The 14,407-nt window shown below is 42.3% G+C and overlaps 1 protein-coding gene across 1 annotated transcript; it reads right to left on the bottom strand.

The window, feature by feature from the left end:
* Window positions 1-2: 2 nt before the first annotated feature.
* On the bottom strand, window positions 3-13,303 carry rad54l2 (RAD54 like 2). The gene is made up of 22 exons (XM_053315893.1): window positions 13,180-13,303; window positions 10,946-11,138; window positions 10,468-10,780; window positions 10,238-10,374; window positions 10,008-10,145; window positions 9,669-9,901; window positions 9,378-9,560; window positions 9,136-9,269; window positions 8,819-9,015; window positions 8,348-8,690; window positions 8,053-8,230; window positions 7,688-7,918; window positions 7,207-7,325; window positions 6,626-6,744; window positions 6,160-6,259; window positions 5,860-6,065; window positions 5,412-5,590; window positions 5,087-5,283; window positions 4,392-4,576; window positions 4,133-4,222; window positions 3,955-4,047; window positions 3-3,634 (listed from the first exon to the last, which is right to left on the bottom strand). The coding sequence occupies exons 2-22, from the start codon at window positions 11,085-11,087 to the stop codon at window positions 2,616-2,618; spliced, it is 4,536 nt and encodes a 1,511-aa protein (XP_053171868.1). The 5' UTR covers window positions 11,088-11,138; window positions 13,180-13,303; the 3' UTR covers window positions 3-2,615.
* Between the last annotated feature and the right edge of the window lie 1,104 nt (window positions 13,304-14,407).

The following is a 14,407-nucleotide window of genomic DNA, read 5'->3' as shown; positions in this document are numbered from 1 at the left end:
GATTCACACTACAATTGTGAGTGTTTTATTGTTAAAATAACATTGATAACACAGTCGTTCTGCTTCAATCTAGGCTGCATGTACGAAATTCTCACTGGATCAGCCGTCAATGGGTCAAAGTGAACAAAATGTTAAAAAACGTAATTACAAAAAGAAACAATATATTTTCCATCATAAATAAATAAATTTCAAACACTTACATTGAAATAAGGGAAACTACTGCCAGGTGAGTGTACACCAATAAGAAGTTATAAAAACATTTTTTAAAAATTAACATAAAAATGCACACAGTTGACAAGAAATGGCAGACAGATGTTTTTTGTTTTTTTTTTATGTATAAACTGATAATTCCCTAGATTGAAATCCAAAGTGTTTCTGACTTATTGAGAAGACTGAGAATAGAGACGTGGGGGGTCAGTATGAAGTAGCTTGTACAGTTCTCAAGCAGATATGATCTTTTTTTCCAAGTGCAAGCTCTACCTTCAAATCTGGAATAAACAGAAATCACAAATTCCCAAAGACAGGCATAAAAAAAAAATGAAGATGACCATGAGAGAAACGCAGAACTACAATAACGGAGCTAGTAGCAAATAAAATAAATGAACAGTACTCAGACTGTGGAGGCAAATAGTCCCCACATAGTCCTCTACAAAAAAAGTAACTCCAGAGGGAATGATGCATTGTCTCAGATTATCCAGTGCTCTCTAAAGGCTGAGAATAAAAACCCCACTGTGGCTAGGCGAGGAGAGGGCTTTCCTAAATCTAAATACCTTGAGGTGTCGTCACAACACAGAATCACAAGGCTACAGAGAACAGCAGAGACCTAAACTCCCTAAAGCAAGGCAGACCTACACTGACTGACACTACTGACAGAAGCTACTTAACACGACAAGCACCTCTGTGAAAAGCTACCACAGGATGGCACTGTCTCTTTTAGTAAGGCCACCGCATCACCTGACCTGGTTCTGCCACAGTCATTGGTGGTGGTGATGAAATTCTCAACATCTGCTCTGATGCTTTGGTGGCTACATTGACTTAAAAAGGTATTATACACTCAGGCTGCATGAATGCAATGGTTTCTACAGTTTAGGTAATGTTTGTTCTCAGCAAGGCTCTGAAAATAATGATCAAAACTCTACATGTGGCCTGACTCAGCGATGATGTATCAACAGATGGTTGGGGACACTACAGTAAAAACCTGCAACAAAAGGCGCAGATGAGAAGCTTTTGCAGCTTTCACACTTGGTGCTTTCTGAGTTTGACACCGGCTGTCTAAATGCTCAGTAGTTCCTCCCATCAGATTTGTAACAAGGATGTACTAAGATAAACACTCAAGACCCCTTTGTGTTATTTAAGGCTAAAAATGAAAGAACACAGTCTGACTCCATGTCCCAGCCCCATGTGTTATCAAAGGCTAACATGAAAGTACATTCATTTTAGTTTTAAGGACAAAAAAAAAAGAAATGAAAAAAAAAAAAACTTTGTTTCCCCAGGCGTCAGTGCGAGGGCCTGTTTTGTCATGATGATAGTCACTGTAATAACTTCCCTACGACCAAAATCTACACACTGCACAGTATCGACTTGCAATATAAACAATGATAATGACCACTATTTACAAAGTATCAACATATTCAGTTATAGTATTACACATAATAACCTCTCAACAGGGGATGCTACAGTCTATCAAATTACTAAAGACTAAAATATGCTCTGAACGCCTAAAATTTCAGTTGTTGAAGGATTTTCGCTGAATATATTGTCACACTGGTTTTGACAAAAAATAACACAAATTTGTGTTTATTTTTTGTGGTATAAAACTTTCCAGTTTTGTTTACCAGTTGAGGAAACTGCCCTGAAGAAAAATGCAGTATATCAGTATTCAGCAGGTGAGAACTGTCTACTTCCTCCTTTCACAGCAATACATCAGGAGAAAATCCAACGTGAAGCAGTTTAATCTATTTATTCCATCTGGATTCAGAGGAAATAAAACTTAACTGCACAGCATGGCGCGACCATGATTCAAAATGTAGCAGAAGAGGCTGTGCTCAAGAAGCCCCCCCTCAAGATTCAGCTGGTCCCCGAATGACAACTGTCCCCGCTCCTTTGTTGCTCCAGCTGAACAAGTCTGGCATTATTCAGCATAAGGATTTGTTACTCTGACTTTGTAAAGTCATTAAGGTACAAGTTGATGCTCTCATTTGCATGTGGTGGGCGAGAGTCCATGTGTGAGTGTGTGTGAACTCTATATAAGCATTAGGAATGGGAATGCAGTTTATTTTATTGATAAAAGAAGAATATAAACCTTTTAAATGGTTTAAATAGTCCGGCAGACATCTTGAAACACATGTAACTTTTCACCATAACCCAGTATTAACATTACATGTCATTTTCTGGGATATTTATGTAAATTTTATTTTTTCTAATTTTGATGTCACTTTATGACATACTTGTACATTCAAAATGTAACAAGGCATCACTAATCAGCATTTTGAGTCACTGTAACAGAATCAATTTAGTCAATTAAGTCTTGTTAACGTTTAATCATTCCCATGCCTGATGTACTTCAGGTTAATGATGACTGGTAAGATTGTGTGTGAATGTGCCTCTCCGTAACTCTACTGTCCCATCACCTCTATAACGTCATCGTCAGAACTACTGCCGCCGTTCTCTGTACTCTGATGTCTGTCCGGCTGGGTCAGAGCTGCCCCCAACAGGCTGGAGGTGGGGTTGTTAAAATGGGAGAGGAAACTGGATGCAGTAGAGCTGGAGTTAGGCGCGGAGAATCCTCCCGACCCAGAGAGGAGAGGGTTGGAGAACATCCTCGGCTCAGACAGCAAGGACTGACTGTAATTGAGAGGGAACCCTGACGAAAGCAGGCCAGCCATGTTGGGGTTCATCAAGTATGGAGGCAGAGAGCCTGATGCCAGCGAGGAAGAAGTTGCTGCTGAGGGCGTCGTTGACATGGGAATGGTGGTGGAAGCAGAGGAGTAAACGGTGGACAGAGCGGACGAGGAGGGCGTGGGGAGGTGTCCGTTACCTGTGGCCGACTGTCTCAGCAGGTCTGAGCCTGCAGAAGGGAACATGGTCTGTAGGTCAGCCAGTGTTTGTCCGGGTGACTGAAGGAATGAAGATCCACTACTACCACCCATCAAAAGTGGGTGACTCATGTGCCCTAAGGTCCCCAATAGGGAGGAAGAGTTCAGACCCACGGGAGGAAAACTGAGTCCACTGGAGCCCACGGACAGTCCAGGGAAATGTGTTGCAGCATTTGTGCGTTTGCCTCCTAACTGCATGCTGCCCTGGCTTTCAGTACTCTTGCGTTTGGTGCCTCGCATCTCCAAAGCTGAGCTCAGGAGGTCTTCACCGAGTTGTCTACTGAGGTCAGAAGTCTGACTGTTTTGCAAACTGCCTTCGTCCCCTGCTAGTGCAGTGGACCCGTCTGATGGGGATGGTAGATCTCTCCCCATGCCAGCAGTGGTATTGTCTGTGGATGTGTAGCGACTGAGCTCTCTGAGAATCTCAGAGCTTAAAGGAGTGGAGGACCGCTGCTCCCCATTGGGGGAATGTTGCTGCTGCTGCTGCACAGGGGATGAACAGCCATTACTGACTGGATGGATGAGGGAACCCTGGGTCTCTGTGGAGGGGAGAGAAATGCAGTTACCAAATGTCAGGAGATATCTACATTATCTCTGCTTCTGAATTTTTTATTTTCGAAAGGGGAATCCTGGAAAAGAGGTGGTGTAACCAAATATGTGCTTTAATGTACAAATACAATTAGCAATTAATGACATACTGTAATTTATAACAAACGATTAGCAGGGATTCTTTATTGTGTTTAATCCTGTGAAACATCTTTATTTACATGTTTAGGAGTTAACAGCACAAAAACATCCTACAAGTTGTCCAGTTTGTTTAGATAGATTGGAACCAGGACTACTGAATATGAGTTTGTACCTCTTGAAGCAACAGATCCCCCGGCTGCTTGTCTACTGATCTTTCCAGATCGAATAGCAAAAATTCTTCCATCGTTCGTCCTGATGTAGGTACCTGAGGGAGAGAAAACATCAAATCATGGAGTCATTAAACTGGAATGCTTGTATGTAGACAGTAATTCATTTGTTGCTGAAGCTACCTTTAGATCCTCTGATTACATGGATGCTCTCTCCTGCACTAATTCGAGCTTGAACGTCTGTTGTGCTGTTAGCTCCTGGGATTACAATATCTGTAGATTTGGACAAAATGGCTGATGTTAATATCTCATATCATGTCCGGCCCATTTCCTAATCCATTTCATATGCTAAGAGTTAATTGTCAAATCATTTTAAAATATAATATTTTAGGAGTGGGGTTGGTTTTTGCAAGGATCTAACCATTGAAACATTATACGTTACCAGTTGTGGTGACAATCCTTTGCACATACACTCCAGCTTTCTGCAGGTGGTTGACAGGCAGGCTGCCGGCAGAACCGGAGCCAGCCATGCCCATGCCGACCTGGCGAGGCATCATAGGGATTGGGGTCGATTGGATGGGTCTGACACTTGCCACAGGCTTGTCATCCGGCCGTGCCATAGCACGCCTAGAAGTATGAGGACTGAACTCGTGAGATGATCACACACGCACACACACGCACGCACACGCACGCACACGCACACACACGCACACACACGCACACTCCAGCAGCAGTGTCTAGTCTGCTGGATATTTACTAGAAAAAGTGTACAGAGTTTACCAGTGTACAGATACAACCTCAACCACTCCACCAAATTAATTGTTAGTTGTTTTTTGCGGGGTAGATTGCAAGTAAGGATAATACATACTAATTTTCTGATTTTGGTCATGTTGTTTACAACTGTACTGACATAAGACACAATGAAGTTTCATGCATACATATTCGGTAGATCATACCATATATTTTGGTTGAGGAAGGTGTAGATTGTGATGCACTGAACCACAGAATATCAGGAAAACATTACATTTGTGGTTATATGGTTAACTGTTAAACAGATCATTAGCATTTGTCAGCCTCTATACTACCAATAAAATGAGATACTCCAGGCTACTTTGAAAGACACAGCATGACACCCACCAGCCACGTTGGTTGAATGCTGGTATGTTAGTGAGCGTCTGATCGCTGGTTGGGTAATAAGGGGCATACGATGGGCGAGAGTAGGGCACAGAGGCTCGTTTCTCATCCTCATAGCTCTTCTTGGCGGCTCTCTTCTCTGCTTTGGTCAGTTTTGACTCCTTCCGGTCCACTAGCAGAGACTCGTGATGAAAAGGTTGCTATTGGACACAAATGGAAAGAGAGAAAACGCATCAACTGAACTGCAGATCAATTGTATTTTTCAGGGAAGAGGCAGGTTGATCTCTTGCATGTCAGACTTAGAATAACACCTATCATAGAACTGTACCTTGGTTATGAGGTGCGGGTAAAATTGGCAGGCTTGGTGTAATATGGTCTCTAAGTCTCCCCAGGAGTCCAGATGACCAATTTTGCCAGATTCAGCCTCCTCCTCCACAAAGTGCAACAGGGACTCAACTTCCTTGCGGGTGAAGTTTAGTGCTGGGTTCAGGTCATCGACCACCCGGTCTTTAAAAACACACAGACACATGATTTTAAGACTAGATAATGAATACTACAGTTTGTGGGGGTTTAAAGTTCTACAGTTTAACATCATTTGTGATTTTTCAAAAATCAAGGAGAAACTTTTTTTTAACTTGTACTTTTCTCAAGAAGAAGGATTGTTGTGAGTTAGCTGGATAACTGTGCTGAGTCAGACTTCCTTAATCTAGAGGAAGGACTCAAGTATAAAGAGCTTTTCTGGTTCAGTGCAGTTATTCAATGTACAAATCTCTTACCAGACATGCCCTGTTTCGACACTTGTCTGTCATAGATCTTCTTCTCCAAGGTGTAGTCACAAACGAGGCGGTAGATGTGGCATGGTTTTCTCTGCCCGTAGCGATACACCCTACACACAGCTTGGGCATCGTGACATGGGTTCCAGGAGGCATCGAACAAGACAACACGGTTGGCTCCAATCAGGTTTACGCCCAAGCAGCCCGCTCTGAGAGAAACATGGAAAATATATGATAAAGTTCCTGTTAGTGTGTGGAGAAAGTTCAAGAAACAATGTAAGAATAAAGAACTGAGGCACACACCTGGTAGAAAGTAGGAAGACCCACGTTGCGCTGTTCTCTGGGTCGTTAAACTGATTGATAAGTCGCTCTCTCTCTGACGCAGATGTACTCCCATCCAGTCCTTTAGACAGAAATACATCATCTCTTAAAACCCGAACACACTTTAACGTGCATCAAAATGAAGTAGACTTTATCCCGAGGTAATTTGTCTTCTTGACAAGAAGGAACACAATCTAATTAGCCCAGAGTGATATACAACAAGACACTTTTAAAGTTGTATGTTGAGTTGCAGATATTACTCCTAAACGTATATTTCTGGAGCACAGTGTAAATATGCCAGGACAAAGGAGCAAGTCAGAGAACGGTGGCATGAAGCCAGGGATGCAAAATCAATAGAGACAATCATAGTTTTGAGGTTTCAGGGGTAGAGACCACATTTTCTGCAGAGTTGCAGGTTTGGAAGCAGAGCACAGATCGGATTACTTACTGTAGTAATTGACGTTTCGAACCCAGCTTTGGCTCTGAGCGTCAGAGGAGGCAATGCCTGGAGGCATGGGTCTCTTTGATAAGAAGTCCTCAATGACTGACAGGGTGGACAAGCTTTGGCTGTTAGGAACATAGCAGAAACACGTTTTAACTGTTGTTACAAGATGTATTAGTGAGCTGTGATAATTAACTAAAAAAAAGGTTTTTATGAAATTAAACAGTCTTCAAATGACTATAGTGTTCTGGAGATAAATATACTTCAGATGTAGTGAAGTGATGTATGTTTCAATCAGTTGTTCATTCAGGTGTATTTGATAAGTTATAGCAGTTCTGCATGAACATGAGGTTTTACTTTTCAGTACATGACATAATTTTAGTTAATTGTGAAATTCCTGCTAACAATTGTTTCAGACAATCTCACGAGATGTAGGAGGATTAAAATATTAATTTCCAACTGTGTGTACAAAGCTCAGACAGCTAAAAAAAACCCTCTGATTAATTAGCAAAACTGCAAATGTCTTTTATAAGCTGCTTAGTGGTGGATTTCTGTTTAATGCTTTGTACACTGGACAGAGGATTTACCTGAAGACCAAAATCTTGTCTCTTCTTCTCACACTTTCTTCAATCATATGAAAGAGGAGCAGCATCTTGGCAGAGTTCTCCAAAACTCCTATGTGGTAGTTTGACATTATGTCCTTTGCCTGAGAAAAAGAAATGGAGGAAAAGGCAGTACAGTAACAAGGAACTGTAAATCTAAGAGACATTGGAGGAAAGGCTGAACAAATTATATGACATGACTTCAAAAATAACACCAAATGATTGATGGCAAAAAGTATATTTCTGTATTTGAAGTTTTAGTTGTTAGGTACTTGAGGTGACCAAAGGTTATCAGAACAAGTGGCTGTAATAATTGTGCATATAATGTCAGTAAATGGTCACACTTCACTGAATCATATGACCACAACATTATAAAAGTTAAGGAATTGGTGACTTTTAAAGCAGTCAGTGCTGAAGGACAACGTTAAGTAAGCTTTTTGTTTATTGAACTGTTGTCACATCATACCCATTCATATGTGATGACTTGGTTGGCTCTTTCCTGAGAAGGGTTGAGTGGTGGCAAGGTGTTGTTGACTTTGCTGTTGCTCGAATCGGCTACTTTGGCTTTGAGGCCAGCACCAGGTGCCGGGCAGCGGGTGTTATTAGCTGAAGTGATGTCATCGAGGTCCAGGTCATGCTCGTTGGCCTGATTCTCTTTCTGCAAGGCTTCATAAAGGACGTCTGGGTGATTCCAGATCTGGAGAGTTCAAGACAAAAAAGGAGACTTACTTAATAAAAAAACCCTCTTTGTTGGTGTTTGAATAGTCACCAGATTTCTTATTTATGGAAATATTTGGAAAAGATAGAAACAGCAAAGAAAAGGAGTCTCACCTTGCAGCATACACAGAAGGCCTTGAGTGGGTTAAGACCGAGCCAACCACTGTTCCCTGCCTCTCTGAAGCGTTTCATGAACTCAGTATACAGCGCTCTCTGAATGGGAGAGAGCCGCACCAAGATCACATGCTCCTCCTTTGAGGGAAGCTGGTCTTGTAGCACATCATGACCCCGTCTGTAAACCAGAAAAAGCAACCATGAAGAACATGGACATGTAAGTGTATTCCAGACTAGTGTGCTTTTTTTTTCATGATGTCCAATTTCTGAATCCAGCCCTCGACAGCAAGCTTACCTCTGGACAAAACCCTCCAGTAGGCTGTGTAGGACGTGGCTGCGGTAACGCATTAAGCGGACATCTTGAGGTGTGCTATCCATGCACTGTCCGTTCAGAATGGGTCGCTCAAACATGTTGCTGAACTCCTGACGTGTGCCTAGAAAGTCGGGTCTCACAAAGTCAACCATGCACCAGTATTCGATAAGGTTGTTTTGCAGCGGGTAACCCGTCAGAACTACTCTGCGCCGGGAGCGGATGTTCTTTAGGGCCTGCGATGTGCTGGCATGGTAGTTCTTAATGCGATGGCCCTCATCACAGATCACCACATCCGGACCAGGTCGCGCAATGGCCTTTTCAATACCTGAACAGAAAAAGGAAGAAAATAAGAACTGTAAATATGTGTATTGATAGATCTTATCCCCATGGACAGTAGAATTGTACAAGGTTGCTTAGGTCTGTGCCTCCCATACACTACTGACATTTACTAACCTTTCATGAGCTCTTGCTGCCTATCTTCTTCATCCAGGTCAATGATGATTGGCCCGGCAGGCTTCTTCGATTTTCTCTTCTTGCCCATAACAAAACTCTTTTTCATTGACAGCAGGCGGTACATCTCATAACCCATGAGCAGCACACCTCCGTCTCTGGACCAGTCTTCCACAACCTTGGCCCTCGCCAGCGTCGTTCTGCAGCGCACACACACACACACACACACGCACACACACACACACAGCATGATTAACACAGCTCATTGAGCACTTCACCCTGGCCACACATTGTCACACACAGTACAGCGTGCTACATACTTGTGCTCGTCGTTGAGAATGTGAACTTTGAATGCGCGGCCTGTGATGAATGCGGGGTCAGTGTCAGGAGGAAGAGCTTCTTGGGATGGGAGCCAGATGTTAAACTCTGTCAACCAGTTCTGAAGTGTGTTCACCTGAAATGATGGAACCAAAGAGGTTAGAGCTTAATTTCATCAAAATCTGATATTGACTTTGGCGAACTACTGGATACATAATGTCTATATACACTCCAGATTACTCACAGGGACAATAGCCAGCACAGTGTGGGCCTCAGTGTTCTGCAGAAGGATGTCAATGAAGGAAATGACCTGCAGTGTCTTGCCCAACCCCATACTGTGAGCAAGGATGCAACCAAAGCCACTGCTGGTCTTATACCGCTCCAGGGACTCAATGAGGTTATCGTAGAGAAACCTGATTCCCCCAATCTTGGAGAAAAGGAGATGAATGTTAGTGAGAAAACAAGCTGGACTGTGAGTTAGACATGAACAAACACTGTCTGAAAATGAGAGTTTATATTTAGTTTGTGGGTATACCTGGTGAGGTTTGACAGCCCTGGCCAGCTGTGGAGCGAGATAAACATCTTTCTCCTCTGCAGGGTGACTGATATTAACCAGCACTCGACCATGGGCATCAGGCAGGTTCAGGTCATCGTTGATGTGTGCACCACTGCTGTCGTCTGTGTTGGAGGTGCCATCCACGTCCTCGTCAGCCGACTCACTGCTTATCTGCAGGGCATCCTCGTCCCCAGAACTGAGCTCAATTATATCTGCGTAGTAAAGTAAACACTGTTAGAGCTTGCTCAAATCTCATAATGTCCAAAATCAGCTGGAAATAACAGCATCATAGTGTCACAGAGCTATAATCTGTATTACCATCTCTGGCAAGTGCAGTCAGATTGGGCTCTGCTTGTTCATCTTCATCGCCGCTGCTGTCCAGACAGATCACATCCTGCTTGCTAAGGAGAGCAGGCATGAGGTGAGATACTTCTCCTAGAATTGAAGCAGCATCCACTGTTGGATAGGTGCAAAGGGAAAAGAAAATTTAGGATTGAAGCCAAAGCACCTCAAAAGATGTCAAACAGAAATATGAAGAGGAAAAGAACCTAGTTGTGTGTCTGTAACACTTGGGGCTGGTATAGGGAAGTCTTTCCTCTGCTGCTCCAGACGTTTCAGCCTCTCCATCTCTTCCTGTTGTGCAGCCTTGGTACCAGCCTCAAGCTGATCATCTTTCAGTAGCTTTCTGTAAACAACGACAAAAAGGCCACGTTACAGACAAACCTTTAAGTATATCGTGTGACATACTCGACAGAATTAATCAAACAGATAAATGTACCTGATATTTTTCCTCATGTGTGCAGGCTTAGATGGCTTGGAAGGTTTGGAGCCTTTTGAAGACTTGGAGGATTTGGTTAATTTAGAAGCTTTCTGCTTCTTTGTTTTACTGGAAGGGGGCTTGCTCTGGCTTGAGTTCTCAGGGCTGGCTGGAAGCTGAGTGCGAGAGTCAGGTCTAGAGGGAGCCCTGGAGGAAGGGTGGGATGTGGGCTGAGATGGAGAATCAGGGGAAGGCTCTCCAGATGAAGGGGAGGGGGAGTCTCTGCTGCCATCCTGAGCTGTTTCAGTCTGGCTCTGGGCACTGGCAGGTCGCTCTTGAGAGAGAAGAACATTTCAGATGACGCTAAACAGTTGAAGTTTGACAGCTGCACCAATCATAGAAAAAATGTAAGTGCCAAAAAGTGTACTGCACTAGTGCATGTTTAATCTCTGACTCACAGTAGCCGGGAGGCGTTAAAATAAGAGACACTCACCAACACCATCATCCTCATCATCGCCATCATTTTCATCTTCATCTTCCTCCATGTCTTCATTGTCCTCCTCTTCTTCATTTTCAAAGTACTCCTCTTCACTGTTAAGGCTGGGCTCCAGGTCACTTTCTGAAATCGCCTCTTCAGACATGGCGTCTTGCGGGGCTCTCAAAGTATTACCTGCACACCTTCATCAGGAGCCCTAAAGTAAAAAAAAAACAAAACACACCTTTACATTACAAAGCTACACCTAGCCAGCTGCCAGTGAGGTTTTACAATTTTAAGACCAGCTAATGTCTGATATTTTCAGACACCAATGATTCAGGGTGGCGTCAATGATTCTTGAGGAAAACATTTGATATTTGAACTCAACAAACAAACAAATACACCCCTGCCTTCAGAAGCTCAGCCAAGCACAGACCCATCCGTCAAAAACGGTTGCTGATTTGCTGGAAATGTTGTGTGGCTCAGTCTGAGCCTCTGTGTTTGTTATCCATTTACAGAGCCAGGGTGCTGTATGAACACCTGATTTTTTTTCCAGTGCACACACAGAATGGACAACTAGCAGACTGTGAGAAGATATGCACTGAAATTGCCTAAAAGTGTATTGGATTATAGTCACTGACTTAATATCGAACCAGTCATTTAGCCACAAGACAACAGTTTATTTGTAGAGCACACACGAGGAGCTCAATGTCCTCACCTATGTGGTGATGAAACAATAGAAATGTTAAAATACGGACAGACAACACATATTAACAAAAACAGCAACAACCAGAAAGGAAAATAAGCAGAAAACTGAGAATTCGAAGGCTGTCCTGTGACCGCAGAAATCTGTTGGGTTATTCGATTCATCATGTCAGATATACTGTATTATCTAAAGCCAGACCATTAAGAGCTTTGAAGACCAGGAGCATAAATTTAAATTAATTCTTGTCTGTAGGGATGTTTGGGAATCAGTGTGATATGACTACATTAATGCCTCTGCTTCACAGATTTTTACCTTAAAAATAGTCTCTGAAAATTCCCACAAACTCTAGCAAGTGCAATACTAAATAGCTGGAGTACATTAGATGATATGCTGAGGTTGAGGCTGCAAACTTCATGTCTGTGGAAGGTAAGTATTCAAAGATTGCCTGCAGACATGTTCTAAGATAATAATATAATATAATACAATATAATAAATAAAATACTCTAATAATTTGTGTTTTTCCACATAAAAAAAATAATTATCTTGTTAAAATCCTTATAATAACTTCCCCTCCTTTATCTTTTGTCTGTAAAGCCAATTCTCAGTGTTTGTGCAGTGGAGGCTTCAAGTTTCCGCATGACAATTCGGTAAGTTGAATATTGGACCAGGATTGACTTTAAAACTATTTGTAAGATCACAAATCATGTTTGTAGGTCAACCCCTTAAAGTGAGATCTTCAATTAGCCCTTTCACCAGATGAATGTGAAAACAGCCTTCTAGTGGCAAATTGTACATACATCATTCTGCACAGTGAACCTCAAACATCCAATCGAGAGAGCAAGGGGAAAAGCACTTTTTTTTAATCAGGGGACTTTACACGAGTAGGTGTACATACTGTACCTAAGTTATCCCTTTTTTAAAGTCTAACCAAATGAAACTAGAAGTGATAAGTTTACATAAGTATACGCCACACACTGAATTTCAGACATCTGATTTCATAGTTGATGGGATGTAAATATTGATCAGTGCTGAAAACAATGCTGTAAAGTCAGAGTTTACGTTGCACATGACGTGACCCATATATTAGTTATAGCTCAGGAGCCGAGGATGGAGGAGGCAGCTAAGCTAGTAGCACAGAGCTACATCTGCAGCTAATCTGTGTGTGGTGTTGTTATTGTTAGGTTACATTAACCACCAAGCACCTGTCGTTAGATGGACTGTTGAGCTCATTGAATAAAAACAGGTAATTACTATTGTTTCTCCTGGCTGAGTCAGCACACTAACATGCTAGTTAGCCAATTATACAACAATAAAAGACCATTTACAACGTCAAATTCACATCCTTTGTCCACCAGTGGAAATGAAACAGGCTGATTAATTGTAACTCAGACTGGCAGAAAATCAGCTTTCCTCATCCAACCAGTTGTTTTCCTTCTCTGTGGTAGCAGGATATCAATCTAATATTGAGTAGGTGTATCGTTCCCGAAGCTAAAGCTAGCCTGAATTATACTCTCTGCTAACACAAACATCCGGCTGAGGCCACTGTGCTCACCTGTCCGAGTCTACGCTGCTCTCCTCAAGAAAAGCCCCTCTGTTACTGCACACACCGACCGATCAATTAATACCTGCAGTAACCGTGTAAATCAACCGATAAACGCTGCTAATTTACCTTTTTTTCCCCCCAGTGTGACCATAAATGTCGTCCCCCCCCCAAAGAGGTGAATCCGACCCAGGGTTCCGGGTTGAGAAAAGCCCGTCAACGAAGCAAAGTGTAAAAAAAACAAAACAAAAACATAAATATATATATATATATATATATATATATATATATATATGTATATAGAAATAAAATAAAAAATGTAAATAGAAATAAGAGAGAATAAGAGACAATAAACAATCACCATAGAGAGATAATTACAGTGTTTATAGTATGTTGTCCAATACATGCGGATATATTAACATATACACTTTGAAAAAGTCATATAAGCAGCATTTTAAGTATACTGATCATAGTATACTTTCTTAACTCAGGTTTATTATATGCATGCTTTTTTGGCCTGTGTGTGTGTGTGTTTTTTTTAATTCAGAGCTAATTATTATGATCTCCAGAATCCGCCCATCACTGTCCCAATCCAGCACCGAGATCCTGGTTCATTCATTTGTCACTTCCCGCCTTGACTACTGCAATGCCCTCCTCACCGGACTCCCCGCCAAACTCATCAACAGACTGCAAATTATTCAGAACTCGGCCGCCCGGATCATCTCCCGCACCAAATCGTCTGACCACGTCACCCCTATTCTCATACAACTTGACTGGCCCCCGGTACAATACCGCATCCAATACAAAAAACGCCTCCTCACATACGGCTTTACACCATCTAGCCCATTCTTACCTCTGCGACCTCCTCCAGGATTACAGCCCCTCCCGCACCCTCCGCTCAACCTCTGCTGGTCTATTAACCATCCCCACATCACGCCTCAGCACCATGGGCCTTCAACTGCTCGGCACCCAGACTATGGAACTCCCTGCCCCTTCACACTCCATCACAACATTGAAATCCAAACTCAAAACACACCTGTTCGGTTCAAACTGGTATATTCACTCTGACACTGTGCACTACACTTGTTTTTAGGTTGATGTCTGGTTTTAATAATGTTTGATGTTTTATTCTCTGTAAAGTGACCTTGGGTGACTTGAAAGGCACCATCAAATAAAATCTATTATTATTATTATTATTATTATTATATAGTTTCAGTGCACTGATGTCATTTTACACAAT

Source organism: Scomber japonicus, chromosome 3, assembly GCF_027409825.1.
Source record: "Scomber japonicus isolate fScoJap1 chromosome 3, fScoJap1.pri, whole genome shotgun sequence".
NCBI lineage: Eukaryota > Metazoa > Chordata > Actinopteri > Scombriformes > Scombridae > Scomber > Scomber japonicus.
This window is presented reverse-complemented; position numbering and strand designations above follow the sequence as displayed.

Bases quoted from the DNA above. Each gene is read 5' to 3' on its own strand.
- rad54l2 (XM_053315893.1), bottom strand. From the start codon at position 11,087: ATGTCTGAAGAGGCGATTTCAGAAAGTGACCTGGAGCCCAGCCTTAAC. The intron at 10,781-10,945 runs GTGTTGGTGAGT...TTCTCTCTCAAG, and splicing joins TGGCGATGATGAGGATGATG to AGCGACCTGCCAGTGCCCAG. The intron at 10,146-10,237 runs GTTCTTTTCCTC...CCTATCCAACAG, and splicing joins TGTTACAGACACACAACTAG to TGGATGCTGCTTCAATTCTA.